Source organism: Pristiophorus japonicus, chromosome 19, assembly GCF_044704955.1.
Source record: "Pristiophorus japonicus isolate sPriJap1 chromosome 19, sPriJap1.hap1, whole genome shotgun sequence".
Lineage (NCBI taxonomy): Eukaryota > Metazoa > Chordata > Chondrichthyes > Pristiophoridae > Pristiophorus > Pristiophorus japonicus.
Window position 1 is genome coordinate 48,056,133 of NC_091995.1, and position 13,955 is coordinate 48,070,087.

At 47.7% G+C, this 13,955-nt stretch overlaps 1 protein-coding gene across 1 annotated transcript in view; it reads left to right on the plus strand.

Moving 5' to 3' along the window:
- The window catches only part of LOC139230211 (scavenger receptor cysteine-rich domain-containing protein DMBT1-like), a 46,376-nt gene extending 33,358 nt beyond the window's left edge, over positions 1 to 13,018 (plus strand). Inside the window, exons 13-14 of the mRNA XM_070862048.1 lie at positions 1,272 to 1,368; positions 12,840 to 13,018. Of these exons, the coding sequence (XP_070718149.1) occupies positions 1,272 to 1,368; positions 12,840 to 13,018 (276 nt within the window). The remainder of the gene's footprint in view (positions 1 to 1,271; positions 1,369 to 12,839) is intronic.
- The last annotated feature ends 937 nt before the right edge of the window (positions 13,019 to 13,955 follow it).

Genomic DNA, 13,955 nt, shown 5'->3' on the forward strand with positions numbered 1-13,955 from the left:
AAAGCTAACCTGCACCACTTAAAGGCAGTCTGCGCCTCTTAAAAAGGGGGAAGGGATGGCGCAGGTGCCAGCTCCCCAGAGGGCGAGGCTGCACACGAGTTCTGCTGCAGAGGACTGGGATGAGGACTTTGTTGCGGCAGCCTACAGAAGAATGCTGATGGGTTGCACAACAAAATGCTTTGTGCATTGACAGGCCAGCCAGAAAGCCGAAGGTCAATGTCAAGGAGCAAGGAGTCCGGCACCAAACTTGCACAGGGTTTTACGCAGAGGTTGGAGCCCTTCCATTCCAGCAAAGAGGCTCAGCCAGCTGCCATCATGACTGGGTTTACCTGTGTGGAAAGGAATTTGCAGGGTGTCACAGCAGTCCAGCAATCTGTCCTCCAACAGATGACTAGGAATGCTGAGGTGCCGTCCCGGGGGGAATGTCAGTGGCTCCGTGGAGCAAGAACCTGCTGTCCCCTCTCAGCATTGGTCCTCCCACCACTGCCACTCTGCCAGTGCCTTTGATGTTGCCTTTCAGTCAGCCAGCCCAGTCTGCTACCGCCCTTGTCAAAGTGGTGCAGTCCACAGCTGGGCCTTGTAGGTCTCGAGGTGCTCGTGGTCTTCCTGCAAGGCCATCTGCAGTCTCCCCCACTAAAGGTCAGCAGCCTTCCAGCAGCCTGCAGCTACTGGGGTAGCACTTCGTAGGAGCACTAGGACAGGCAAAGGCCCACTGAAGACAGGCACTGAGGGAATGCAGCAGGGTGATTAGTTGCATTTGTTGTGTTATATTGGATGGATTGATGGATAAAGTTGGATTGGAATGTTTCTTCAGTGGAGCTGTTATTTCCACATTGTGACCAAGAGGATGCTGTGATGGTCTGTAACAGAGGGAAGGTAAGGTGTGGGACTATTGTTGAATGAGGAATTGGGGTTGCATTCACTTATACCACAGTCGGATGAGTCGATCACACACAGCCCGGACTGTCGAGGTTGCCTCCCCCTTCCACGTCCTCCTCTTACACTTCCTCCTTTTCCTCCTCCTGCTCTTCCTCCTCCTCCTCATCCTGCTCCTCCTCTTCCGCTTCCTCCTGCTCCCCTGTTCCTCCTCCTCCTCAGCTGGTGGCTGTATGCCTGGTGGTAAGGGTTGGGCTCATGATGGCGAGATTGTGGAGCATGCGGCAGACCGAAACGAATCTTGACACATGTTCTGCTGAGTACTGCAAGGCTCCGACAGAGCGGTCCAGGCAGCGGACGCATTGTTTAAGGACGCCAATGGTGTGCTCTATCAGATCTCGGGTGGCAGCATGACTCTCATTGTACGCACGCTGTCCACATGTGGTTGGGTTGCGGAACGGAATCCTGAGCCAGGTGCTCAGCTGATGTCTGGTTTGTCTTGGAGGCTCAAAGACTGAGGGAACAGCGGAGTGGCGCAGAATAAAGCGTGATGACTGCTGCCAGGATACCGGGCATTCACCATCATGATGTGCTGAGCATGGCCGCAGACCAACTGCACCTTCAGCCAGTGTTAACCTTGCAGTTACGGTTCATCTCAACATTTAAATGTGACACCGGCAAATCCAAGTGCGTGCAGTCGACAGCAGCCTGCACCTTGGGGAAGCCAGCTATCCTGGCAAAGCCATGTGCAAACTCCGCCTGCTTCTCACTGGTCAGAGAGAAGACAATGAAGTTCCCTCTCCTGACATAGAGTCTGTCACCTCTCTCCTGCAGCAGTGGACGGCAAACTGGGAGATGTGACAGATGTTGCCTGCTCCAGCCTGGAAGGATTTCGACACAAAGAAATTCAGGGCCACAGTCACGTTCCCAGCCACTGGCAGCGCTGTCCTTGCCCTGGTGTGAGGCTACAGGTCAGGTGCAAGAGGTAGCAGAGTTCTGTGAGCACCTCCTTTGCAAAGTGTAGACACACTGCTGGCTCAGGCTGAAATAAAAGAATTGCTCTCGGATGACCTTGGGTGGGTGAGATCTCCTGCTGAGAGCCCGTCTTCCCCTCCTCCCTCTACGAGCAGATTGTCCTCTTCCTTGCTGCCTCTGCACAATCTCCGTGTCATGCTGCAGCCCAAAGGGAATGGCAACTAGAGAACCTGTGACTGGGAGCAAGTGGTCTGACCAGAACCTTGAAGTCAGAAGCGAGGCCTTCCCCATTTGCAGCACCACTCCCTGTTGCCTCACTAACTTTAAACAACTCTAGATTGATGTCACAATCTGCCTATCCTACATACCTCTGGTGCACTCTCCCAGGCCGACACGAACACTCACCAGGATGGCGGCCTGCATCAGAATTGCGCGAGTGGCTTGGACGTAATTTTTGCCCCAAAACAGTACCCGCAGTGCCCAAACGATGGGCACTACACAATCGAATTTTTAACCCTCAGTGTCTCTCTCCCCATGGGGTATCAGAGGACACGGTGAGTGTTATTAATCTATCCCGGGGGCAATGACCCACTCGGTGTCTCTCTCCCCATGGGGTATCAGGACACGGTGAGGGTTATTAATCTATCCCGGGGGCAATGACCCACTCGGTGTCTCTCTCCCCATTGGGTATTGGAGGAGACGGTGAGTGTTATCAATCTATCCCGGGGACAATGACCCACTCTGTGTCTCTCTCCCCATGGGGTATCAGGACACGGTGAGGGTTATTAATCTATCCCGGGGGCAATGACCCACTCGGTGTCTCTCTCCCCATGGGGTATCAGGACACGGTGAGTGTTATTAATCTATCCCGGGGGCAATGACCCACTCTGTGTCTCTCTCCCCATTGGGTATTGGAGGAGACGGTGAGTGTTATCAATCTATCCCTGGGGTCAGGACACACTCTGCGTACACTTTTGGTCTCCGTATTTAAGGAAGGATATACTTGCATTGGATACTATTCAGAGAAGGTTCACTAGGTTGATTCTGAAGAAGAAGGGGTTGATTTATGAAGATAGGTTGAGTAGGTTGGACCTCTACTCATTGGAGTTCAGAAGAGTGAGAGGTGATCTTATCGAAACATATAAGATAATGAGGGGGCTCGACAAGGTGGATGCAGAAAGGACATTTCCACTCATAGAGGAAACTAAAACTAGGGCACAGTCTCAGAATAAGGGGCCGCCCGTTTAAAACTGAGGTGAGGAGGAATTTCTTCTCTCAGGGTTGTAAATCTGCGGAATTCTCTGCCCCAGAGAGCTGTGGAGGCTGGGTCAGTGAATATATTTAAAGTGGAGAGAGACAGATATTTGAGCGATAAGGGAGTAAAGGGTTATGGGGAGTGGGCGGGGAAGTGGAGCTGAGTCCATGATCAGATCAGCCATGATCTTATTGAAAGGTGGAGCAGGCTCGAGGGGCCAGGTGGCCTACTCCTGCTCCTATTTATTAAGTTGTTCTCAGTGTCTCTTTCTCTCTCCATGGGGTATTGGAGGACACGAAGAGTGTTATTAATCTATCCCTGGAGCCTTGTCACTGCCTCAGTCTTAGCACTGCCTCCAGCCCTCCTTCACCTCCTATCAACAGGGAAAGATATTAATATTTAAATATTCCTTCCCATTTACAGATTAAAGCAATCCTGTCGTCCATCCCGGGGAGTCGAGTGATGAAAGTGGGAGTGAATCCGAAAAGGAGACGCAAGAAGTGAGAGTGAGCTGAGGATGGAGACCGCAGGATTGAAGACTGTTTCATTTCATGGCCCAGCTTAGCAAAGTGGGAGGAGTGGTTAGCTGGAGGCTGCGGAGCAGTCTTCAATTCTTCACCTCCCTCCGCACCAAACCCCAAACACGTGGCGAATGTATTTAATAACAAGTGTAACTCTCTCTGTCTCTCCACACACCCTGCTGGATACTGCCTGGGATAGTCGAACTCTCCCTCCCCCTCACCCCGCTTTGAGGGCTGAGCTTTCTAACCCTGGGCTGTAGTACTGGGGGCTGTTGGAGGGGGTGAGTTCAGACTAATGCACTAGACGTGTATCTCCCTGCTGTGAGCAAAGGGTGGCGAGGATGCTCCTGCTATTGGTTTCTCTTCATATTAACTCTCATATCAACTCTCAGTGAGTCTCTGTTGGAATAAAAGTGAAATCATGAGACAAGCTTGCTTTATTTCATTAATATAGATGCAGAGATGAGCAGGTTCCAACAGTAAAACTTAATTTCCTACATTACAGCAGTGATGATACTTGAAAAAGCACTTTGTTGGCTGTGCAGCGTCGGGAGGTGGTGAAAGGCGCTGTATCAATACAAGTCTTCCTATTTTAATGGAAATCGGAGACAGTCAGAGAGCTTTAGTGGATGGACAAGTTCTGCAGAAGGGACGAGATACGACCAACTTCGTGAGAAGCAAGAGCTTAAAGAGAAGGAGGTGCCTGAGGAAGGTAGGGAGCATGAGCCAGCAAGGGAAAGTGTAAAGAAAGGCACCTTGTTAAAACTGGAGTGATTGATCAGGGGCATAGGAAGAGGCTAATGGTATTGGGTCATTTAGAAACGTGGGCTGCATCACATCAGAAGCTTTGAAAAGTGGCCGTTGGAATGCTTTGGAATTTGACAGTCTGGTCCAAACCAGTACGTCAATCTAGAATCTACAACCTGTATTGCATTTTTTGCTTAATAAATCTGTGAACATCTACAGTCAGTGCCATGAAGCCTTTTATTTTAATGAGTTAATTTATAAGTAAGCCCCATAATCCAGGCTGACAGTCCCAGTGGCAATGCTGAGGGAGTCATCATCATTATATACTGCGCTGTCGGAGGTAGATGTATATACTCTAGGAGTTGAGCTTATAATCCAGGCTGACACTCCTGGTGCCAGTACTGAGGGAGTGTTGCACTGTCGAAGGGGCAGTACTGAGGGAGCACTGCACTGTTGGAGAGCCAGTACTGAGGGAGTGTTGCACTGTCGAAGGGGCAGTACTGAGAGAGTTGCACTGTCGGAGGGGCTGCACTGATGGAGGGGCAGTACTAAGGAAGAGTTGCACTATTGGATGCGCAGTACTGAGAGAGTTGAAGTGTCGGAGGGCTGTACTGAGGGAGCGCTGCACTGTCATAGGGGCACTACTGAAGGAGCGCTGGACAGTTGCTGTGGAATGAAACCACACAGCGTCAAGGGTAGGCTTTGATGTGAGAAACTTTATTGCAAGCGTGCAGGGGAAAGAACTTTAGCGAAGAAAAGACTCCCTCCAATTGAACATTTACATCAGATTTTATATATGATTGGGCGTAAGCGCAAGCTCGAGAATTTACAAAGATAAGAAACGTCCATATATGTCTGACAGACAGGTTAATGACTACGCCGATGTCTCTTCCATAACTAGAACAGAGGCTAGAACATAGATGCTTTCCATTATCTCAAATGTTTCAGTTTCAAGGCCCTTGCATCTCACTTTCTGTGGTTCTTCAACCACCAAATCTGAAATCACAAGTTCAACTTATTGTTCTTTGTTCTGAACTGCTGAAGCCTGCAGTTTTAACATTTTTAGCTTACAAATGGCCAAGCTTCCCGTCATGCTTTGCGATTACAATGGCTTGTTACTGACATAGATACACATCCATTAATAAAGTCATTCTGACTTACACTTGATGGAATAGTTGCAGGTTCTCAGCACATTAAACAATGCTACAATCCTATTAACCCGTTAAGCCAGCTCTAGACCCTCCAGGTCGCCACATCAACTGTTAAAGGGTTAGTACTAAGGGAGCACTGCACTGTTGGAGGGTTAGTACTAAGGGAGTACTGCACTGTTGGATGGGCAGTACTGAGGGAGTGCTGCACTGTTGGAGGGGCAGTACTGAGGGAGTGCTGCACTGTTGGAGGTGCAGTACTGAGGGAGCACTGCACTGTTGGAGGGGCAGTATTGAGGGAGAGTTGCACTGTTGGATGGGCAGTACCGCGGGAGTGCTTCACTGTTGGAGGGGCAGTACTGAGGGAGAGTTACACTGTTGGAGGGGCAGTACTGAGGGAGTGCTGCACTGTTGGAGGGGCAGTACTGAGGGAGTACTGCACTGTTGGAGGTGCAGTACTGAGGGAGCACTGCACTGTCGGAGGGGCAGTACTGAGGGAATGCTGTACTTTCTGAGGGACAGTACTGAGGGAATGCTGCCCTGACAGAGTGGACTTACTGAATGAGCTTTGGAGTGTTGGAAGTTCCGTCTTTTGAATGAGACCTTAAACCAAGACGCTGTCCGCCTGTTCAAGTTAAAGATCCCATGGCCACTATTGGAAGAAGAGCAGAGGGGAGTTTCACTGGTGTCCTGGGGAAAGCATTCCTTCCTCAACCGACTGGTGAACTGAGTGTCTCTGATCTCATGGCTGTTGATGTGATCTTGCTGTGCGCAAAATATCTGTCTCATTTGTCTAAGACCGACAGTGACTGTCTCTCAGAGGGATCCGAGGTGTGTAAAGAATTAGTTGGAATGTACTAAATTAATGCAAGCTCTTCCTCAAACATCCGATTACGTTAACTAACATCCCACTTCCAGGATGAGATCTAGTCACTGATTGGGTGCCTTAGAAAAATATATTTACAAAGTCACAACCTAAGGTGAAATCTCCAAAATGCTGTTATCTGAAATTAAAACCATCCATAATCCCACTCCAAAGATTTGAGCCCTATGATCCAGACTGACGAGGGAGCGCTGCACTGTCGGAGGTAGATGTGTATACTCTCGGACCTGAGCACGATAATCCAGGCTGACACTCCCGGTGTCAGTACTGAGGAGCGCTGCACTGTCGGAGGTAGATGTATGTGCTCGAGCACTTGAGCCCCATAATCCAGGCCGACACTCCCGGTGTCAGTACTGAGGAGCGCTGCACTGTCGGAGGTAGATGTATGTGCTCGAGCACTTGAGCCCCATAATCCAGGCTGACACTCCCGGTGTCAGTACTGAGGGAGCATGGCACGGTCGGCAGTGCCACTTTTCAGAATAGTGTTAAACCAAGGTCTGCCCTCTCAGGTAAAACATCCCATGATCACTATTTAGAAGAGGAGCAGGGAGAGGTTCTCCCCGATGTCCATGGGACCAATATTTGGCCCTCAACTCCCATCATGAAAATAGAGGATGAAAGGGATGTGGGAGTACAAATAACCACGCAGGTTAATAAGGCCATAAAAAAAAACAAGTTCCAGGATTTATTTCTAGAGGGATAGAATTGAAAAGAATATGCTGAACTCATATCGAACCCTGGTTAGACCACACTTAAAGTAGTGTGTACAGTTCAGGCTGCCATATTATAAAAAGGATATAGAGCACTGGAGAGGAATGCAAAAAGATTGACAATGATGGTACCAGAACTGAGAGGTTACACCTATCATGAAAGAATGAACAGGGTGGGAGTCTCTTCTCTTGAAAAGAGATGGCTGAAGGGTGACCTAATAGAGGTGTTTAAAATTATGAACAGTTTTAATAGAGAGAATGTTTCTACTTGTGGGGAAGAGCAAAACTAGAGTCCATCGGTTTAAAATATTCAGTGATTTTATAGGGTAGATATTGTAAAATATTGGCTTTATGAGTTCATAAGAAATAGAGCAGGAGTAGGCCATACGGCCCCTCGAGCCTGCTCCGCATTGCTTAAGAATTCATAGCAACTCATTGCTATTAAGAACTAGTTGGTTTATTAACAAAGATTTAACAATCAAACCACATATTACCAGTTCATCCACTAGGCTCACAACTGCATACTTCATCGTGGATGACCTCGACTCAATTGACTGGGGTTTTATTGAGTCTTGTGATCATCACGTGACTGACTAAGCCACTGATAATGGGAGAGTTTTACAGACCAGATAGCAGACTCACATATGTATACATTACAGATAGGTTGAAGTTGTTTCCACTTGCAGGCAAGACCAGAACTAGGGGACCATAATTATAAGATAGTCACTAATAAATCCAATGGGGAATTCAGAAGAAACCTCTTTACCCAGAGAGTAGTGATAATGTGCGACCACATGCAGTGGCTTGATACGAATAGTATTTATTTATTCATTCACAGGAAGTGGGCGTTGCTGGCAAGGCCAACATTTATTGTCCATCCCTAACTGCCCTTGAGAAGGTGATGGTCAGCCGTTTTCTTGAACCTCTGTGGTCCGTGAGGATAGGCGCACCAACGTCAGTGCTCTCTCTCAGGCCAACATCCCCAGATTTTAATCGACCGCGCTCGATCAGCTACAATGGACAGGCCACATCGTCCACAAGCCGATACTAGGCTCCCAAAAAAAACACTCTACTCAGCTCTGACACGGCAAGCAGGTCCCAGATGAGCAGAGGAAATGCTTCAAGAACACCTTCAAAGCCTCCTTGAAAAAATGCAACATCCCCACTGACACCTGGGAATCCCTGGCACAAGACCGCTCAAAGTGGAGGAGAAGCATCCGGGAAGACGGCATACACTTCGAGTCTCTTCGCCAGGAATACGCGGAAGCCAAACGCAAACAGCGGAAGGAGCGCACGAAAACCCAAGCACTCCATCTACCCGTTCCTCCAACCACTCTCTGCCCCACCAGTGACAGAGACCGTAGGTCCCAAATTGGACTCGTCAGTCACCTGAGAACTCATATTAGTGTGGAAGAAAATCATCCTCGACTCCGGGGGACTGCCTAAGAAGAGGAACATACTCCCATGGTGCTGTTAGGAAGGGAGTTCCAGGATTTTGACCCAGCGACGATGAAGGAATGGTGATATATTTCCAAGTCAGGATGGTGTGTAACTTGGAGGGGAACTTGCAGGTGATGGTGTTTCCATGCGCCTGCTGCCCTTGTCCATCTAAGTAGTAGAGGTCCTGGTTTTTGGAGGTGCTGTCGAAGAAACCTTGGCAAGTTGCTGCAGTGCATCCTGTAAATGGTACACACTACAGACATGGTACACTGGTGGTGAAGGGAGTGAATGTTTAAGGTGGTGGTTGGGGTGCCAATCAAACAGGCTGTTTTATCCTGGATGATTTCGAGCTTCTTGAATGTTGGAGCTGCACTCATCCAGGCAAGTGGAAAGTATTCCATCATACTCCTGACTTCTGCCCTGTAGATGATGGAAAGGCTTTAGGGAGCCAGGAGGTAAGTCACTTGCCACAGAATACCCAGCCTCTCATCTGCTTTTGTAGCCACAGTATTTATGTTGCTGGTCCAGTTACTGGTCAGAGGTGACCCCAGGTTGTTGATGGTGGGGGATTCAGCGATGGTAATGCCATTGAGAATGTCAAGGAGAGATGGTTAGACTTTAGCTTGTTGGAGCTGGTCATTGCCTCGCATTTGTGTGGTGCAAATGTTACTTGTCACTTATCAACCCAAGCCTGAATGCTATCCAGGTCTTGCTGCATGCGGGCACGGACTGCTTCATTATCTGAGGAGTTGCAAGTGGATTTGAACACTCAGCGATCATCAGGAATCATTTCCACTTCTGACCTTATGATGGAGGGAAGGTAATTGATGAAGCAGATGAAGATGGTTGGGCCTAGGACTCCTGCAGTGATATCTTGGGGCCGAGATGATTGGCCTCCAACAACCACAATAATCTTCCTTTGTGCTAGGTATGACTCCATTGACTTCAATTTTACTAGGCTCCTTGATGACACATCAGTCAAATGCTGCCTTGATATCAAGGGCACTCACTCTCATCTCATTTCTGGATTTCAGCTCTTTTGTCCATGATTGGACCAAGGCTGGAATAAGGTCTGGAGCCAAGGGGTCCTGGCGCAGTTAGTTATTGGTGAGTAAGTGCCACTTGATAGCACTATCGACGATACCTTCCATCACTTTGCTGATGATTGAGAGTAGACTGATGGGGCGGTAATTTAACTCAGTAGGTTTATCCTGATTTTTGTGGACAGGGAATACCGCGGCTATTTTCCACTTTGGGCAGATGCCATTGCTGTAACTGTACTGGAACAGCTTGGTTAGAGGTGTGGCCAGTTTTGGAGCACAAGTCTTCAGCACAACAGCCAGGATATTGTCGGGTCCCATAGCCTTTGCTGTAACCAGTGAGCTCAGCCATTGCTTGATATCACATGGAATGAATCAAATTGTCTGAAGACTGGATTCTGTAATGGTGGGTACCTCAGGAGGAGGCCGAGATGGATCATCCACTTGGCACTTCTGGCTGAAGATTGTTGTGAATGCTTCAGCCTATCTTTTGCACTCAGATGCTGGGCTCCGCCATTATTGAGGATGGGGATTTTCATGGAGCCTCTCCCACCAGTTAGTTGTTTATTTATTCAGCACCATTCACAGCTGGATGCAGCTGGACTGCAGAACTTTGATCTTATCCATTAGTTGTGGGATCGCTTAGCTCTGTCTAGAATGCTGCTTAGAATGGTTACTGTAATGTCCTTACTCAATGGCACAAAACCCACACGAGGCGCATTCTATGGACAAGGTCACTCTATGACCTGAACCTTTATTCACAGGACCAAGACGTGATGAACCTGCGTGGGACCTCACTTTATATACCTGGATGACCAGGTAAGGAGTGTCTCCCACAAGTTCACCCCTCGTGGTCAAGCTGTGCATTGCTTAAGTATATACAGTATTGCATGGTGTTACATAGAGGTTACATACATGACAGTTACAGCGCGGAATAAGGCTATTCGAGCCGACTCTCACTATTGGGCAAGAGTTAAAATCACCCACGATTAGTGGAATCTGAACCCTGAGTGGAGCACCGTTTCCCGGAGGATATTCCTGAAAGCTCCTCACTGAAGCATGAAGTTGGAATATTCTATCCCGCCTAATCACTGCAGTTAATCGTGTCATTTCAGGATTTACATGATGAGACCACTCGCTAGACTCCCTGATGAGTGGTGGCAGTGCCTTGAATACCACCACCACCCTCTTAGTGCCCTGCTATAGTGCCAATCTATCCACTACCTCTGGCTTACGTGTTTTCCAATGGTGACCTCTTACCACCTCCAATAAGGAGACTTACTTGGGAGTAAGGAGAGAAGATGACAGAATGATAATGTGAAAACGTTAAGCAGAAGATGCACTTCCCTCTTGCCTCACTGAGATGGACACAGCAGTTATGAGCTTTGGAGCAGAAGGTTAAGGGGAGATTTAACAGGTTTCCAAATCATGGTTACAGTACGGAAGAAGGCCATTCGGCCCGTCGAGCCTGTGCCGACACTCACTATTGGCAAGAGTTAAATCACCCACGATAAGTGGAATCTGAATCCTGAGCGGAGCACTGGACAGTAAATAAAGAGGAATTGTTTCCAGTGACAGGAGGGTCGGGAACCAGAGGAGACAGATTTATGGTAATGGGCAAAAGATCAAGAACATAAGAACAAAACAAATAGGAGCAGGGGTAGGCCATTAAGCCCTTCGAGCCTGCTCCGCCATTCAACAAAGATCATGGCTGATCTTCTACCTCAACTTCACCTTCTCGCACTATCCCCATATCACTTGATTCCCTTAGTTCCCCAAATATCTATCGACCTCTGTCTTGAATATACTCAACGACTGAGCATCCACAGCCCTCGGGATTCGGTTACCAGAAGACATAGATTTAACTTACCCAGAGGGGAGATGCGGAGAATATAATTTGACAGCCAATTGCTGTGATCTGGAATGCGCTCCCTGAACATAAGAAAGTCATAAGAAATAGGAGCAGGGGTAGGCCATTTGCACCCCGAACCTGCTCCGACATTTAATAAGATCATGGTTGATCTGATCGTGGACTCAGCTCCACTTCCCTGCCCGCTCCCCATAACCCTTCACTCCCTTATCGTTCAAAAATCTGTCTATCTCCATCTTAAATATATTCAATGACCCAGCCTCCACAGCTCTCTGGGGCAGAGAATTCCACAGATATACGACCCTCTGAGAGAAGAAATTCCTCCTCATCTCAATTGTAAATAGGCGACTCCTTTTTCTGAAACGTTCCCCCTCGTTCTAGGTTCCCCCACGAGTGGAAACATCCTCGCTGCATCTACTTTGTCGAGCCCCCTCAGTATCTTATATGTTTCAATAAAATCACCTCTCATTCTTCTAAACTCCAATGAGCATAGGCTGCTGTTTAGCATACATGTAGTCCTGTGTTGTAGCTTCACCAGGTTGGCACCTCATGTTTAGGAATGCTTGGTGCTGCTCATGGCATACTCTGCTACACTCCTCATTGAACCAAGGTTTCAAAAGAAAAAAAAAAGACTTGCATTTATATACTTCCTTTCACGACCACCGGACATCCCGAAGTGTTTTACAGCCAATGAAGTACATTTTGCTTTAAAGTGTAGTCACTGTTGTAATGTAGGAAATACAGCAGCCAATTTGCGCAAAGCAGACTCCCACAAACAGAAATGTGATCATGACCAGATAATCTATTTTAGTGATGTTGATTGAGGGAAAAATATTGGCCAGGACACTGGGGATAACTCCCCTGCTCTTCTTTGAAATAGTGCCATGGGATCTTTTACGTCCACCTGAGGGAGTAGACGGGGCCTCAGTTTAACGTCTCATCAAGACAACGGCACCTCCGACAGTGGAACACTCCCTCAGTACTGCACTGGAGTGTCAGCCTAGTTGTTTGTGCTCAAGTCTTTGGAGTAGGACCTAAACCCACAGCCTTCTAACTAAGGGCGAGAATGCTACCAACTGAATTCCCAGGTAATGGTAGAGTGAGGGATAGGCCGGACCATGAGGTTACGGATTGTGCTGTTGCTGATGGCCCATAGCGCCTCATGGATGACCAGTTTTGAGCTGCTAAATTTATTCTGAATCTATCACATTTAACATGGTGGAGGGTGTCCTCAGTGAGAAGATAGGACTTTGTCTCCGCAAGGACTGTGCGGAGGTCACTCCTACCAATACTGTCATGGACAGATGTAACTGTGCCAGGTAGATTGGTGAGGATGAGCTCAAATAGGTTTTCCCCTTGTGTTGGTCCCTTCAGGACTCGGCCAGCTCCGTCAGTTGATGTGCTACCGAGCCACTCTGATGGATATTGAAGCCCGCCATCCAAAGTACAGTCTGTGCCGTTGCTACCAGTGCTTCAAAGTGGTGATTCTTCAGCTGAGGGCGAGCGGTAATCATTCGGAGATTTCCTTGCCAAGGTTTGATCTGATGCCATGAGTCTTTTTGGGGAACAGAGTCAATGTTGAGGATTCGCAGGGCCACTCCCTCCCAACTGTACCACTGTGTTACCACCTCTGGTGGATCTGTCCTGCTGGTGGGACAGGACATATCCAGGGATGGTGATGGAGAAGTCTGAGACATTGGCTGAAACGTATGATTCTGTGAGTCTGACTATGTCAAGCTGTTGCAGGCCTCTGGATTATTAGTCCAGTAATATAACCACTATGCTACGGTACCCCCATACATTCTCCTCTTTTGTGAAGGCAGATGCAAAGAACGCATTCAGTAGCTCAGTCATGCCCTCTGCTTCCCTAAGAATATTTCCTTTTTGTCGCTAATTCCTTTAACTATCCTTTTACTTTTTATATGTTTATAAAATATTTGGGGTACCTCTTATGTTACCCACTAATCTTTTCTCATACTCTCTCTTTGCCGTTCTCAGGAGAATCATTGGCTTCAGTAAAAGAACTAGCAGAAGGGTTGGGACAGGTTAGTGACAAAAGCTAACAAGGTAATTACTCAAAACAGCAAAGACTACAAGGAACAACTGATATCAAAGGCCATCACTTGCAATGTGTATGGACAGTATGTGCGGAATCTGGTTCAAAGGGATTAAGTGATATAAAATATGGAATCCGATTATTTTCTATATCAGACTAACAATTGAACATCTGGGAATCGGATGGGGATATGGATTTGTTTAAGGTGTGGAGGTTCAGCTGGGTGTATTATGCTAGGAAGCCTTGCAAGCAGAATGACAATATTGTGGGACTTATCCCTGTGATAATGGCAATACCATGGCTATCTGTTGATGTAAGACCGATGGAAGTGTTTAAAGTGGATTTGATTGGCTTGTTGGAGGATTAACATACATGAGGACTTTGTGAATTATCCAAAGATATCAGTAAATGCAAAAGGAGGTTGTGAAATGTAG